The sequence below is a fragment of the Oryzias latipes genome, chromosome 8, assembly GCF_002234675.1.
Source record: "Oryzias latipes chromosome 8, ASM223467v1".
Lineage (NCBI taxonomy): Eukaryota > Metazoa > Chordata > Actinopteri > Beloniformes > Adrianichthyidae > Oryzias > Oryzias latipes.
In genome coordinates this window covers 17,729,843-17,746,354 of record NC_019866.2, presented here as the reverse complement: position 1 = coordinate 17,746,354, position 16,512 = coordinate 17,729,843, and the positions used below count along the sequence as shown (strand labels likewise).

General features: G+C 39.4%; 1 protein-coding gene across 5 annotated transcripts in view; it reads right to left on the bottom strand.

Annotated features, from left to right (window-relative positions):
* Positions 1–5,849: 5,849 nt before the first annotated feature.
* The window catches only part of tnrc6a (trinucleotide repeat containing 6A), a 48,297-nt gene continuing 37,634 nt past the window's right edge, over positions 5,850–16,512 (bottom strand). For 3 of the 5 annotated variants that reach the window (XM_004071910.4, XM_020705417.2, XM_023957702.1), the window contains 14 exons: positions 16,171–16,338; positions 14,009–14,152; positions 13,161–13,280; positions 11,590–11,718; positions 11,431–11,505; positions 11,160–11,334; positions 10,867–11,013; positions 10,504–10,674; positions 10,160–10,300; positions 9,953–10,060; positions 9,483–9,701; positions 8,833–8,903; positions 6,577–6,716; positions 5,850–6,488 (listed from right to left, as the gene is read on the bottom strand). In XM_004071910.4, the coding sequence (XP_004071958.1) occupies positions 6,143–6,488; positions 6,577–6,716; positions 8,833–8,903; positions 9,483–9,701; positions 9,953–10,060; positions 10,160–10,300; positions 10,504–10,674; positions 10,867–11,013; positions 11,160–11,334; positions 11,431–11,505; positions 11,590–11,718; positions 13,161–13,280; positions 14,009–14,152; positions 16,171–16,338 (2,154 nt within the window). In that variant the 3' untranslated portion in view covers positions 5,850–6,142. The remainder of the gene's footprint in view (positions 6,489–6,576; positions 6,717–8,832; positions 8,904–9,482; positions 9,702–9,952; positions 10,061–10,159; positions 10,301–10,503; positions 10,675–10,866; positions 11,014–11,159; positions 11,335–11,430; positions 11,506–11,589; positions 11,719–13,160; positions 13,281–14,008; positions 14,153–16,170; positions 16,339–16,512) is intronic. The other 2 variants (XM_020705418.2, XM_011478428.3) reach the window with 2 other exon arrangements.

Here is a 16,512-nt window from a genome sequence, read left to right as displayed (position 1 = left end):
TTGTTGCAGGACTTCTTACAAATAAGAAAATTACAAAGAACTTTTAAAAATAATTTCTAAACATTTAGAAGTTTTAAACCTCTTTGATATGTAATTTAAATTATTAAGAAAAACCCAACAATAAATCAATAGTAAGTCAATACAAACAAATAAATAAGTCTATTAATAAAATATAAAAATTCAAAAGAAGTCCAAAAGTGAATAGATTTACCCTAAAAAAAGATTTATACTGATTCATGTGAGTGATTAATTTGTGTAACACCGATATTATGGTGTCGGGTGTCAAGCAAACAGTCTGTCCTCTCATTAAAATCTGTTTCCACAAAATGTTTTGAACATAGCCAGACTGTATTACTAGTTGGTACCACAGTGATCCATCTGGGTTAGCTCTTTTTATTGCTAAGACCCACTGTTTCCTGAAGTCTGAATCCATTGGAAACCTGCAAGAAAAGTTCAGTCACTGAGTCAGAAATGTATAAATCTATATTACTATAATAGCCTAGTATACTGTATATAGGTGTAACACAATAAAGTTTACATCTATGTCGACAGCAAATTATACGTACATCATGCAGCATGTTGATAATAGCCCTGGAGCATCATACATGTCAACATGTGAATGATTAATGAAGCCCCTGCAGCATTAAAAGAAAAAAAAATCAAAATACTTACCTGTGAAATGATATACCTTCCTCCTTCATGGACTCATTTCTCTGATTTTGGCAGTTGAAACCCACACAATGAACTGGTATTATGCAAAAAATGTGGTCAAGTTACTACTGCAGTAGTAACTTGACCTCACCAAGATGGCGATGCTCTCCTACCATGAGCAACCACGTGACGTCTCCTCTAGCTATATAACTCATTGCTCTCTCCTGCTAGCTTACGGCCCCAACCTAATATTTTTGTCACAACAAAAATAGCAAGCTATATTGGAGCTATCAAGCCATATGGTTTTGAGCCAGATGCCAGCTCAGATTAGGAAAATTAAGACGTCCATTGATCTAGTTGTCCACAAATGGATGCATCGAAGCAGGGAACTTGTGGGCCGCCCAGCGCATTTCCTGTGAAATACTCTGTCTCCCACAATCTAAAAAAAATATGTTACAAAAACACGGTAAAGCCACAATTTTCATTGGAGTGAGTCTTTGTAAATGTTGGGAATAACTGTTGAAACTTTTTCAGAACAGATGTGAACAAAGCAAATCGACACAGCAGCGTCATTGTTAGTCTTTTATTGAGGGTTGTACCCAAGTTATACAGCTTTGTATGGTGGCTGCAGGAGCCAAAGGGTTACAAACAGTAATCAGTATACAAGTACAGCCAACAGAAAGACCTACTACCTACTAATCTACACTGTAGTACAGATTCTCATAAGAGCACTAAAATCCTTAAAAATAAAAGGAAAAAAAAAACAAACCAAGCAAAAGTAGAATAAAAAGATTAAATGAAACAAATATACAGCATTAATGGAGACATTCATTAAAGTACACTGGAGTTTTTTTTTCTCTTAATACAATGTAATATCAGGCGACTTCGTATTTTGTCAATTTTATACCCATACAAATAAAGATTGTCCTTCAAAAAGTGCAGATTCCACTGAAGTTTTAAGATAAAATCCTTTGAGTTGAGGAAGACATTTGAAATAAAAAGGTACTTCCTGTTTTTGTGTCGATAGAGGAAGACTCGCCCCTCCACGGTGAATGTTTCTCATATATTATATAGTCTCAACAGTCTGCCCAAAGCAATGTGCATTAAAGGTTTTACCGGTGATCCCACTACACTGGATTGATCAATTTTTTTTTTTTAAAGTTTCCCCCACAGTGCCCCCCTCTGGTGTAACAAGGAAAGGAGCTGGAAAACTAAAAGAAAAATGACATAAAATAGACTTTGCCAATCGGAACCTGTCTCCTTCTGCTACAACTAGCTCGATTGCTGTTAGGTAATAAAGGTTTGTCAGGTTTATTAGTACGATCCAAAAATGGCACATTTTTGATGGATATTGGGAATTTAATTTTTTTGTAGCTTTTTTTTTTTTTTTTTTAAATTAACCCAAGGTGGCCATTGAAGCCTGGGTTCAACACTCCACTGCATAGTCTCTCTGAGCAAACCCCACCCACCCCGACAGTCCCTGCCCACCCCACATCTTTGTGCTGGTTAGACTAAAGCTTTTCAGGGTTTGTATGTGGTCAATAAATGTAAAAACAAAGACAGCAGATTATCACAGTTTTTGTTTAGCTTTTTGTTTTTTATCATTGTACATATTTAAAAAAAACAGCCTTAGCACTTTTAATCATCTGTAGGATGAGTTGGGTGTGCCATGATAATAAAGCATCTACTCACGGATAGTTAGGAGATAATGAGTCACATTTTAATTCTTAAATATAAAAAAAGTAGTAGAGTATCACTAGCCAGCTTCCCTCTTTCTAAAGCCTCTTTTCCTTCTTTCTTCCCATCTGCTTGGGAAGCTGCTTGGCAGCCTTGGGGATTGTACATTGCTCATGGTGGTTCCTTGCGTAATCCTTTTTGTTTTTTTGTGTGTTTCTCTTCAAGCATTTAACATTGTCCAGCTTTTTAAAATACACACATACACTAAAAACAAAGATCCCTTTTATTTTACTCTCACTACTCGATTTGGCATAAGAGTTCACACACAAACACACACACACACCCTTTGATGGACAAGCTTTTACATCATCTCATACACAGAAGAGACGTCAATGGTCACACAGGGGAACCAAAACTGTAACAACATTACTGAGAGGCATGCTGCTTGTCCCTTCTCTCACAACTCAGCAGCTGCTCCCCTAGCTGCTGATCCGGGATCAGTTTTGTCCCAACAAAGGTTAAGGTAAGGATTGCAAAGAGGGACAAAGCTGCTCTGGTATCAGCAGTAAGAACAATATATTGCCCCAAGAAATAATTTAAAAAAAAAAAGTTTAAATTATTTTCAATCCGTACAAAGGGAATAAAGACAATCTAGAGCTCACTTGCCGTGCACCTCTTGTCAGTTTTGCACTTCCTCTCCTGTAGTTAAGTTTAGGGGTCGGAGAGGGAGAGCTTATCCTGGATTAGCCAGCAAGGAGGCAAGTGAAACCCATTGTCCCTGAAAAAGCCAGGAAGAACCAGAAGAGCTTGCAATCAGCAAGTCAACACCCACATCAGGTCGAACTTCTCCCTGTTTCAGTCAAACTGCATGCTAGTGTTGCACCAAACCCTCAGATCCAACAGATAAAAGGTTTTTGATCTTCTGACTCAATTACGGCTCACTTTGGGTGGCAAAGATGACTTGCATCTCCCCATCTGCCAGCTCGGCAAGCTGCCCTTGTTTCGTTAAGCAAATGAAAGCGGGCAGAAACTGTCACTCACTGGCACTGTCAAGACCTGAAAACTCCCGAAAATACTTCCCTGACCAACCAACTGCCTTGCTTGGCTTTCCTGCCAATCTCCCCAAGTGCAAAATCCAAGGCTCTTCAGTTCAATTTGTCAAATTAACTTAACTCAAATACACAAAATAAACATGTTTCATTTGAAAACAGCTGTTTGAGACAAAAAACAAAAATAACACAAGATATATATAGTTTAAGCAAAGATGTGGAAATCAGTAAACTACTCTTTATGATTGAAGTATTTGGTAGAGAGCATTCAATACTGGCACACACCACTGTCAAGTCTGGCTAATACTCACATACACTTTGAAGTTGTTAAATTATCACGACTAAATTCAAGAAAACACGAGTGAAGCCAACGATTATAGTACTTCTGAAATAAAAACCGAGGGTGGAAATGTGCACACGCGATAAGCTTCACAGAAAAAAAAAAACAAAAAGACAAGAAATTAAGGTCCATGGCTTCGCTAATGCTGATCTCGCACGCTTCCATGCATTCTTTCTGCCGCTAAAAACAATAAAAACAAACTTGTGCATTGTAGTGACTTAATCACCCCTAGATGAGTAGATCTAAAACCCACACTCGTACATTTTTATGTTAACAAACTCCAATGGTAGACTCTTTTTGTTGTTTACATTCACACTGTTGCTGACACACACCTAGAACCCCGAACCCTGCAGATCCCCCCCACCCCCCCCACGACGATTCATGACGTTAGGAAATTCAAATGAGCACCCCACCCTCCCCTGATTATTAGGAGGAGAAAAAAATAAACCCTAAAACAATACAATCATGTTCTATTTGTAAACAGATAGAAGCCACTTGACTTGTTGCATCTTCGGACACATTTAGGATCAAGGCAATGAAATGTGGACGACTTTTTCACTGTTAAAAGATTTTCAGCCAAAACAGGATCTTTGAGTTTAACTTCTTTTTTCACTAAACACCACAGATGGCAATCATTTAAAAGATTTTTGCTTTTTTTGAATGAAAAGAAAGTGGGGAAACCACCTCTCAAGTAGGCCATGTCAATGTGAGAGTCGACAGTATGCATAGATACAGATTTGCCATTTTCTTGGTTTAAAATCCAGACAAGACAGAACATTTTCTATTGAAAGTCACAATTTTTTTTATCTCATCGTTTGAGCGGAGGAGGAAGAGAGAAGGAGCTCTGGGATTACTACAACTTGCCCTCCGCCTCCTTCACAAAAGACCCTCCCCTCCCTGTTTCTTTAAAGACAGCATATTGAAAGCAATGTATTGAGCTTCTCCAGCTTAAAGCAGTTATTTGGCAGGAAAAAAAAAGATCTATACATAGTTTTCAGTGCTATAAGTTGGATTTTCCTTTCCTACAAGGAGTAGTAGTTTTTTTAATTCATCAACAAGGGGGGTGTAAAACTGGCTTGATTTCCTGAGGACCATTGCTGGTTATTTAGCAGACAAAGAGGAATAGTTTAAATAACCAACGCCATGGCCAAAAACACTGATCCAAATTCCCAGAGATACAAAGCATCCTCTCCATCCTCAACACTTTTTTTTAAAAAATATTTCTTTATCTTATTTATTTTTTATGTATTTTTTAAAAAGCTTTTTTATTTTTTGTGCATTTTCTAATTTATCCGATCTTCTTTTTAAAATGAAGAATCAACACGTGTTCTGCCTCCTAAGTCTTGTAAACAAGAGGTTGCAGTGTGGCACCTCCAAAACATTAAAAGCCTATTCTGAAAGTGCTGTCCCCTCCCAGCCCACTACGGGGCTGAACCGGGCAAGGGCTTGCTAGATAGGCCCCACCCCTCCTACACCCAGAGCGGGTGTGGCTGCGACTACAGTCCTTTGCACTGCAGAGCTCAACGTTTTCAAAATAAAAGTCGGTGCAATACTTTTCAAATGTTACTCTTTTCTTTTTTGTATCACCAGATAATTATCCTTGTCAGGTTTAATGTTGAACTATCTGTTGATTTCCACGACAATGCAGTACTGTAGGCGTGCCAAGGCAGAGAGGAGCGCACACGTACGCGACCATTTGCAGTCGCACGAGTATTTTCACACCCACACACACACACAGGATAAGGACCTCAATGAGTAAACCGCTACACTGGAAAAACTGGCTGCTCCCTCTGTATTGCAGACTATATACATATGCATGTATACATACATACACACACACATATTATATATATATATATATATATATATATATATATATATATATATATATATATATATATATATATATATATATATATATATATACACACACACACACACACACACACACACACACACACACACACACACACACACACACATTTTTTGTGTGTATGAAAAAAAACACATTCAGTGCAAAGTTAAAAGCTCATACTCCAACATTGTCAGCAAATGCAAAAACAGAAAAAAAAAGTTTAAAAGTTGGAATTCAAGCACAACAAATGAAACAATGAGCTCGACTGAAGCTTTTTTTTTTCTTTTTCTTTTTTTTCCTGGTCTGAAAGAGCACTACCTGGAAGCAAATATCCATCTGTTCACATTATAGAATTGGCCTGCATGATTCAAGTATTCTGACTGATATGTTTTTGGGCTAAAACAAAGTGGACATATGTGCAGAGAACGTAACTTGTATTCCACAGGGTAAACCCCGCTTTGTTGAATAACTTGTGAGAAAAAGTCCTACGAGTGCCATTGCGTTTAGAACTACGTTTTTTTGTGTTTTGTTTTTATCTGATTTACTTAGCCGGTTTGATTGGCTGCTGGTTCACAGGGAGTCTCCACCCCCTGTCAGGTGATCCACTGGGAGGAAGGAGCTGATTGGAGAAGGGCTGTTGATCCTCCCAGGGTCAGCACTGCTGGGGTTCCCCCACAGGGTACTGGAATAGGACCTGCTCCAGAGGGAGGAGCCATGCAGCTCACCACTGTTCCACTGGTTGGGTTCAGAAGCGCGGCTGGGAAAGGACTGAGACTGATCCATTCTGCTCTGGGAGGAGCCAATAGCCTGCCAGCCGGAGGTGGGAGTGGCCAATGACTGCCCTTGTGCAAAAAAGCGGCTGATTTCTTCCTCACTAGCAAACTCAGCCATAATAGTAGTGTTCCCCAAAACACACCTGTAGAGACAGCAGATGACCAGTTAGTTGCACCCATTAGTTTTTACAGGAGCGCTGTCTGGAAGTGGTCAGGAAAGATCATCCTTACATATGCAGGCTCTTCTGGGCCTTGGTGGCTTCGTCCTTTGAGCTGTAGCAGACCACGGCGTTACCATGTGGCAGGTTGAGGTGGAATGTGATCAAAGGGCCATGCTGCATGCACAGGGTCCTAAGTGTGGAGCCATCGATCTGCAGAAAAAGAACACACAAAGGGAATTAAAATACTCCCATCGCTTAAATACTAGCCATAAACTACAAACCAGCTGAACCACTCAGACAAAAATCTAAACTGCAATGGGACTCATAAAATACCTAGGAGTCTACTTGACAACAAAACTAAACACATTGAAGAGCAAACAGCTGAGGACTCCACAACAATGCTGGAGGCTCTTTGGAAGCGCAAACGCCAATCATTCACACATCTTTTGGACATGCAGTAAAATTGATCCCTTCTGGCAAAGCATCATCAAAACCATGAAGGACATACAAGGGTATGAAATACCCGTGGAACCACGGATACTATATCTAGGATTGTTACCAATAGGAGTGATACAAACAGAGGACAAGTACCTGTTTAAAGTCATGATTATGGCCTGGAAAAAAATCATGTGCTTAAAAGTGAACCACTAAGAATGGATCTAATGACAGACATAATGGAGGAAATCTGTTCTATGGAAAAAAAAGACATTACACTTCCGGTAGAAAGCTGAAAAATTTCAACTCCGATAGAGGAAATGGAAGCAACATACATCCTGCTCAGAACTTAAAGCTCAAAACGAATTTTTGTTGTACCCCGCTTGTTCAACTTTGTTTGTTCTTTTGGTATTTTATTTCTTTACTTTATTGTTGTTTCTTATCTTTATTTGTTTGTATTTTAAAAGTGCAAAGCGTAAAATAACAAGTAAGAAAAAAATTCTCCCATCGGAGGACTTCCGGTTTCCTGGCAATGGAGTAGGAGCGCGCTGTGAGGAGCTCAGAGTTTCTTTTCCTATTTTTTCTTTCAGCCCTCTACAAACATCAAACACGAAAAGACCTCCATTGCAACGTTTGCCCCCTCAACAGTGCAAGGGTAACTTCACCTCAAAATGTCTTCAAAGAACACCAAATCGGCCAAAAAAAGGAGTCCGGGTTGACTTTTGAGGCCAACACGATGCTGCTGGAGTAGCACCGCGAGTTTAAAACCTCCTTCAACCTGTCGAACTCAAACACGCCTCTCGGTGGAGAACCATGGGCACCATGCTTCATCTCTGGAGCTGGCTTCGGAGGACCTGAGTCAGCGGGTGACAGACCTCGAGGAGACGTTTAACACCCTTCGTGAAGCTAATGCTAAGCTCAAAGCTAAGGTGGCAGACCTGGAGGGAAGGAACTGATGTCAGAACATCCGCATTCGTTTGCATCGCTACCAAGCCAAGGAGCTCATCATCAGAGAGGGGCGCGCTGGTGGGGGAAGCTGGGTTTCTGACAGAATTTTTTGCCAAGTTCTCATCCTTACTTTCCCCACAGCTGTGTCTTGTGCTGTCTGACTCTTTCAGGTTAGGATCTCTCCCCAAATCTATTACTGAGGCCTGTATCACCCTCATTGCTAAAAAAAAAAGGTAAACAAGGAACATGTTCATATCTCCAGAAACCTGGAATTTGATATTTAAACAAGTGAATTCTTTATCTCTCTGTGCTCGCCACTGTCTAATCCACTTTAAAGTTGTACACAGATCAAATATCTCTAAGTCTAAACTATCTCACATCTACCCAAATATCCGTCCTTACTGTGATAAATGTAAAACTGTGGAAGCCACACTTATTCACATGTACTGGTCTTGTCCATCCCTCATCCCTCTGGATGGAGGTGTTTCAAACCTTACCCCGACTCACAAGCAATGGTTGGCAGATACCATGTCTTGTTTGCAATTCTAGAAGAATTGATTCTCACTCAATCATAAGAGCAGGCCCTTTTCTGGAGACATTTCAGCAGATATGAGAGCGAGGTAACCAGGACACATTACCATGTCGAACATAGACCAGCTTCAAACTCATGCGGTGCCAGTCCCCTGTCAAAGATGACTCGCAGTGACAGAATGGGATGGGGGGAGGGTAAGGGTTGTTTGTTTTTTTGGTTCTGTTCTGTTTGCTGTATTTTATTTTTTTATTTCTAATTTTTATTACTTGCCATTGTGACTTTGCATTATGTATGTCTTTATTCCTAAGAAAAGTCAAATAAAAATATTTTGAACTTAAATGACTCCCATCGCCCACACAGTAAATTATTTGCAGGTTTGAGAATACAACAAAACTGCATGCATTGAGGTACCTGAGGTGTGAGATTTTTCAGAACGAGCCATTGAGTTCTTCCTGAGCTGCTGCCGTCACCCCAACTGGAACCTGGAAATACAAATAGCATGAAATAAGGGGACTGCAGGGGATTTTATCAGAGCAAATCATCTGCAGCTCTCCACTGTGAACTAAGAATATCCAATATCAAAACAACTTTAGACCCAAAACAAAATGTTATAAACTACAGGTTTGAAATGCTTAGATAGATTTTAAGGTATTAAAATACAATAAATTAAGTATTTAATAATAAAAACATACAATAAAAAGAAAATTATAAGCATTATATATTGCTTCACCTCCTGACTATTAAAACATTTGTCCAGTCAACTTTTTTTTAATCCAGAAAAATTACAATTCCCAGAGCCCCACCCCTTCACATTTTCTATCATTGAAAATACCCAAAAGTCTTCTGTAGAAACCAAAAGAAGTTCATTCAGCAAATGCAGTGGTTGAAGATATTCAGGTTTAGAAATGTCCTCTACAAAGAAAAAAAAATTACATAGCTGGAAATCAGTAGGATATAGCAATTTCAAAAGAAAAGGAAACACTTCTTTTTTTAACTCAACAAACCAGCTTGTTAAAAGTAAACAAACTGAAGTAGACTGTATGAATTCCCTCTGAACCCACCAGGTGTGTATCTTGACTCGGTGAAGCCCCAGCCCCCCCGCCTCAGAGCAGAGCTGTCCCAGCCAGAGGGCTTCTGGCTGGTGAGGCCGGGTGGTGGCCTGGAAGGAGCTGCAACCGGCAGCGCCTTGGGAGTCAAGGGGACCTTCCAAAGCTCATGGGCTAGGGAGGAGTTGGACACAGAACCACCTCCAGGAGACCACTTTGACTCACTTGGTCTAGCTGCAAAGCAAAAGAAAACCATTTTCATTTCATTAAAACCTCCAGACCATTTAACAAAAGATCTTGTTTGTATGCCTTTTTTATAGACAGTTTCCACAATATAAGGCATACTTAAAAGCCTTCAAAAACAACTGTGTCTTCTAAACTGGAGCACCTTATATATGTATTAATTCGTATTAAATTAAGGTTCTCTGAATTATTTATTTTCACATGAGCCTTTTTTTTTTTTAAAGGATGGGTTTTAAGGCTACCTGAAGTGCTTTGTGCTGTACTGGTGAGGGAACCGCTGTGGCTGGAGGCACGAATGGATGACCAGGCACTGTTAGAAGGCATCGTGGTGTTCAGTGATGAGGGTGGCCCTGCAAACCAGAATAGCCAGGGGTTAGAGACTGGATCTATGCATACAGATTCCACTGTGTCGCCATCAGCTGATCGGTCAAAACTTGTCTGCAGCCTACCATTGTTCCTATCCCTGAGGTGATCGGTGTCACGAACTGTGTTGATGGAGAGGTTGTTGATGACACTGCCGGGGGTCACATAAGGGTCAGTCTCTGGGTCAATGTTGGGGTAACCTTTCCAAGGTTCCCCGGGTCGGAACTCTGCAAAATAATAATACAAAGCAATTACAATTTTTTATTGTACTGGATGATTACTGCATTTTACCTTTTTGAAATTTTTAGATATTACAAAATTACAAGAATAACTTCAATGAATCTGTATTTCTGAGGCAAAAACAACCTTAGCTGCTAGCTCACTGTGGTACTAATCAATGTCTGTTTTGAATCAGTGATAGAACATTTACCTGGGGGCCAGGTGACAGTGTTTGCATGGGAAGGGGGGGAGTTGGCACGGGGCGGCCAGCCATCACCCACTGAGCCTATTGGTTGGCCGGGAGGGCTCAGGGGAGGTGGACCAGGAGGCAGGAAGTCATAGAAAGGAGAGTCATCTAGACGCAAGTCAGACGAGATAGCACCTGAGAGGGAGCAAACAGACAATGGGTACAGTCAAAGACACCATCGTCTTTTTTTGTTTTTGTTGCAATTTTAATACAAAAAGTTATGGATGATCAGCAAGAAAACCAACTTTGAACACGATTATTTACATTTATTAATGTGGAAATAGAATCTAAGTAGCAAAAAAAATGTATTCAGTCCGATACATTTACCAGATTTGCTGTTCTGCTCCAGGATGTCAGTAGCCCAAAGTTTTTTGAGTCTGGACTGGTGTGGTTCTTTGTAGGTCACAGCTCCACCACTACTGCTTCCACCACTAACGGCAATATCCAGGGGTACATTCAGGTTAGGGGTCAAGCCTAATGTTAGATGAAGAGAAGAGAAGAGAAACTCTGGGTTTTGTTTGAAAGGACGAAACTTATAATAAACGTTTAATAAAAATTATAATATATACAATAAAAGAAAAGAAAGAAAAAAAAATAGAATCGGTCAATAGTTGACATACTTAAAGGGAAGTTGCCTAATGGTCCGAGAGGAGGAGCATTCTTCTGCATCTCAGATGTATTGTGGGACATGTAGCCGTCAGCATATGATTTAAGAGGTGGAGCTTGCTTTAGCAGAGATGGATCCAGGTGCCGTGGGGGCTGCATCATTGACAAAGATGAACCAATAGGACGTGTCTGGATAAGGAAACAGGAAACAAGACACTTGGATTTTGTAGAAATACCAAAGCCTTCTAGTTATTCAGAGTTTTTTTGTTGTGTGTGTGTGCACACCTGTTCAGTCGGACGACCCACCGGTGTCGCTCTCGCGTTTTGAAGCTTCTGCTGTTGTTGCTGGAGGAGCAGGCGCTGCAATCACATAACACAATGTAAGACAGAAGCAACAAAAGGTTGTTTTAGAAAGCTGGAAGTTAGGCCTAAAGGTCTATGTACCTGTAGCTGGTTGATGTGGTTCAGCTGTGACAGCTGGTTGAGCTGAGAGAGTTGGTTGAGCATAGCCACCTGCTGAGGGCCAAGCAGACCTCCATTACCCCCTGGGTACTTCAACAAGGATGGAGGGACCTGGACATCAACACAAAAAAACAAAGCAAAAAAAGCATTTTTGAGATTTTCAATGTTTTTCTTAAACTTAAAATTTATATCAGGTCATCTGCTGCCTGTTTCTTCACATCGTGCCCAAAAAAATGTTCAGCTTGGTGACACTGTTGTAAAGTACTTTTAAAAATAAAATGATTTACTTTAAAAACTACAGGAGGAGCTGCATGAGTCACCAACATGTTGAAACGTTATAAAAGTATATCTAGCATGAGGCTGCAAAGCACAAATGCGTGGTAGTCAACACATTTTACATGTTTGAATACTTTTTTTTTTTTAGTTAAACCAGCTGTTCTGTGTTCATTCAAGCACCATCAGGATTAAAGCTGGAGTCAGTCTGGGCCAGAATGTTAGTCTATTTGTTAATAAAGTCGAAACTTTATCTAATGATTTGACCTTTAGATTATGCAATATTTTTTTTAGTCTGAAATAGTTTTTAGTAGGGGTGTGTATTGGTAAGAGTCTGGCGATACGATGCGCATCCCGATGTGTCCCAGGATAAGATAAGTATCCCGATATTGTACTGGAAAACTTTTTTACTTTTTAATTTTTTTAACAGTATGACTCAGAAAAAAACTGTATCTGAATATCAATGTCTTTCATTATAATAAAATGGTACAATTCAGTTTATTTAATGATCACAATGTGAAACACTGCAACTGCTTTTACCCAAGCAACACTGCTTTTATTTTGGCAACTTAAAATATATAAAAGGGAATAGTCAACATTGTCTGATTTCCACAACAAAATATTTTTCAGTATAAAAAAAATAGAATGGATGTGCCTTAACTAATAAGGTTCTAAAAGTATGATTGAGGAAATAAAGTGATGTCTACTTTCAACATTGCTTAATGTAGCTTTTCTAGGACTTTTAAATTGTTCAAGAGCTTGAACAGTGCTTCAAAAATAAAGAAAAAATAAACAACAATTATTCATTCCAGAAACATTAGAGTGTGATGATGCAGCATGACAGGGTGAAAGAGCACTTTAATGTGGCTAAGATGCTTTGTTTACATGCAGGTCGCTGAACTAGAATCTATTGTTGTGAGGTTCTGCAGAACTTTGGCCCGCTTTGCCAAAAGCATTTTGCCAGATGCTCCATGCATTAGCCACTGTGCAGCTGCATTGGTTCACTCGTTCTTATCTGAGCTCGCTACAAAGCACCGCAATCCACGTTTTTATTTGATACTGGCAGGAACATGGCACAGAGTTTCAGTTTGGTACCCATCCAAAGGAAAAAATAAGTACTGCATGTCTCGTAACAATAAATCAAGCTACTTCTTGCTAATATCTCCTTGTTTTTTTTGGTGTGCTGTAGACTTCAAAGCCTCAAAGAGGCTCCATGTGCTCTGCTCCCAACTAGCGGTTGTATATCGTTCAGGAACAATGAGCAGTGATGTGGAATGTACCTGAGACGGCAGGAGGGGTGGAGGCACTTGGTTACGAAGGTTTGATTGAGGAGGGGGCTGGGATTGGGTGGTGCCCCGGCTGTGTGCTACGCTGCTGCCACCCAACATGGAGTTTACATTCTAAAAAGATAAAACAACATAAAAAACAACAATGGTATTTAAATTGTATGTCTCTCAGGCAGAAAATAAAAAATTAGGAAGCTTAGTGTTCCCCTTTTTCATGGTTATGTACAATTTTCAGATGCAAAGAATGACAGTTAAAACTACACATGAAAATAAATACTTAAGATTTTTTTCTAATGCAAAACATTTTTCTTCATTTTCTAAACGCTTAAAAACTCACTACGATCATCTTTTGGGGTATTTTTAAAGCGTTCACTGTGGTCTTTTAATCATGACTATGCCGTTTTTAGCCGAAACTTAAAAAAAACCCAAAAGTTATCATTTTCAAGGACATATTTTTTGCAGGGCAGCACTAGTCCTTTAGAAATTCAATTATGAGGTGTGGCCGAGACCACTGGTGCATAGTAGCCCCAACTGCCAGCTCGGACAAGGAAAATGAAGATGTATATGGTCCAGACATCTTCAAGTAGATGCTTCAGAATGGAGCGGAGCAGGGAGCTTGTGGCCTGACCAGAGTTTTTTTCTACATCACAAATAAGCTCTTTTTCAATCTACATTTCTTTCAGACAAAATGACAATGATTTATCAAATACGGAAGGATGTACATACTGCAGGCGTTTGCCTTCAAAGTAAAAGCTTTATTAACATGTGGAAACCCTCAATAACTACGTCTGTGCCTGACGTAGCACAACAATGAAACGACAAGCTCATCCTACCACACTCACCTGCTGAGCTGCCCCAGAACTAGAGTGGAAAGGAGATGGCCCAGAGTTGACACTGGGGACAGGTTTAACAGAACTGCTAGAGGAAAGGCTAATGCTCTGACTGGAGGGAAGCTCATCGGAAGCTGGACTATTGCAAGCAGAAAGCTGCAGAAGCAAAGCCCAGGTGGACGGTAGGTGGACGGCAAGCACAGAGGGATATGAAGCACATCAGCAGCCAAAGAAACACAGAAGGGGGAGAAAAAAAAAAAACGAAGTTAATTTTGAAGGAAACAAGGAAGAAAAGGGAAAAAGAGAAGGAAATTAATGAGCAGAGTGCGAGTGCAGAAAAGACGAAGTCGAAAAGGAAAAAGAAGGAAGGTTTAAAGTTTAAAAGGTTGTCTAAAAGGTGAAGCAGTAAGAAAGTAACGTTTGCAGTCACAGGCTGAAAGCAACTAGCGATAAAAAAAATAATTAAAAATACTAAAGGAACTCCAATTTCCACATTCATTTAACCTAAATATTCTCTTTCAACAAAATCTTGTATTCATTTAGGACTTTTTTTCCTAGAGAATAAAGACTTGAATTTATCATCATTTTGTTCAACACATGTCTACGTTGTGCATTTTATAATGTCGTAATTGTAAAAGTTTAACAAAAAATATGAATCTGATTTGTTTTGTCTCTAGTCAGGTTGAAAGTAGAGCTCTGCAATATGGCCAAAAGATAAAGATTTTTTTTCATTCTAAATTCGATTTTAATCTATTTTTTTTCCTTTCTCCTTATACTTCAACAAAAAATACAAATTACGATGTTTTACAAGAATTATTTTATGTCAACATCTCCTTTGGAAATATGCTCAAAGTTCAACTGAATACAAGCTTTAAAAATGTTTATAGGTCAATGCAGCTGATGTTTTGTGAGCTACCGCTAGCTTGAGCTCTAATAAAGAGAAACGCTTCTCACACTTGACGGAGTGTCTGTTTCAGGTGTTAAAACAAATTTGTCGCACTCCCACTTTGGGCAGCTACAACCTTCAAACTGATTTTGCTGCGTGTGTTTTGATGCTCCAAGATGAAAATCACAACTCCATTGGCCATCATTACATTTTTTACTCACCAGCCAAGATGATGGAAAAAAAAAAAAAATCTACCAGCCAGGCTCATTTTTACTGGACAAATTATTACATTATTTAGCAAAGAAAACCTATAGGTGTTTTTTTTTTTAATTTAATGTTGAATGTAAAGTGAGATTACGTCACAGCATAATGGAAACATGGGATAAAAACATCTGTTTTGAGTGACTGTCTTTGTTCTCTGCTTTTGGCATTTTTACGCGGTCTATGACGTGGTTTATTTTCTTCTATTTCCCACAGCTGGAAGGGCAACCTGTACCCCATCAGTCAGTCACCTGAAAATCCTGCGCTTCGCAGTCCTTGTCAGGGTTAGTTCATTCTAACTTTATATTTCGCTAACCTATTGGCATTGGTTAAAAAATCAAACATACGGCAAACGACTTTTTACTCGCTTTTTTTGGGTATGATAGAGGCATGCTGCAGGGTGGTTACTGACAAGAAGCCAGCTAAGAAGGTAAGCTGATTAGTCTTTATAACATATAGATCGTTGGACTGTAGATTTTCAGAAAATGCATCTTTTTTTTTCCTGCATCTGCCTCCAGGTGATTCATTTTTGAATGAAATCAGTCTAAAAACATTATAATCTTTTGGATTTATGCCTTAATGTCATTGATAGTAAAAATGCCGCGCTCACAGTTTTTTGATGAATGTCCTCTGAATTAAGTTTGTTTTATTCATCTGCCACGTCTTAAAATCTGCTCTGTCAAAATATTGTCTGACTGTAAACCAGTTTGTGGTCGCAAACTGGTGACACGTGGAGCAGCTCGTTAGTATAGTATTATAGCATCATAGCATGATAGCATCAGTGCATAACAACACCGTTGTCACCAAATCAACACTCTTTATTAAACTCTTTTGCTGCAGTCAGTCTAGCAGGTTTATCCTCCAATTGCGTCTTGATCCAGTTAAAAATTGCCACGCCATATAAAAAGTAATGCAAGGAAAATACATACTGATGAAAATTACAGAATTGACCTTGGATTAAAATCCCATGAGCAAAGTGCATTTGAATGAACTAATGAACAACTGTTTACAGACAAAAGGGACATACCTTGTCATAGTAAGGACTTCGATCCATTGCAGAATCCTTGTGGAGCTGATGCCGGGGCCCTGAACTCTTCCCCATGATGCTGCTCAACTCCCCCACGCCACTCATGTCCACACGCTTGTCAGCCATCATGCTTGGCCCTGATTTTAAAGAGTCATCAGGGGAGTCTCTCTGCAAGACAAAGACAACAAAAAACTGTTTTCTTTTTGTCTGGATGGAAATTGATCACATTATATTCTGTAAAAGAAAATGTAAAAAGGAGTAGCTTATCCTTATGTAAGTAAGCTGAACTTGAACTAACTTTGAACTCAACTTTGTAATAATGAAATTTACTTCACCTTTTCA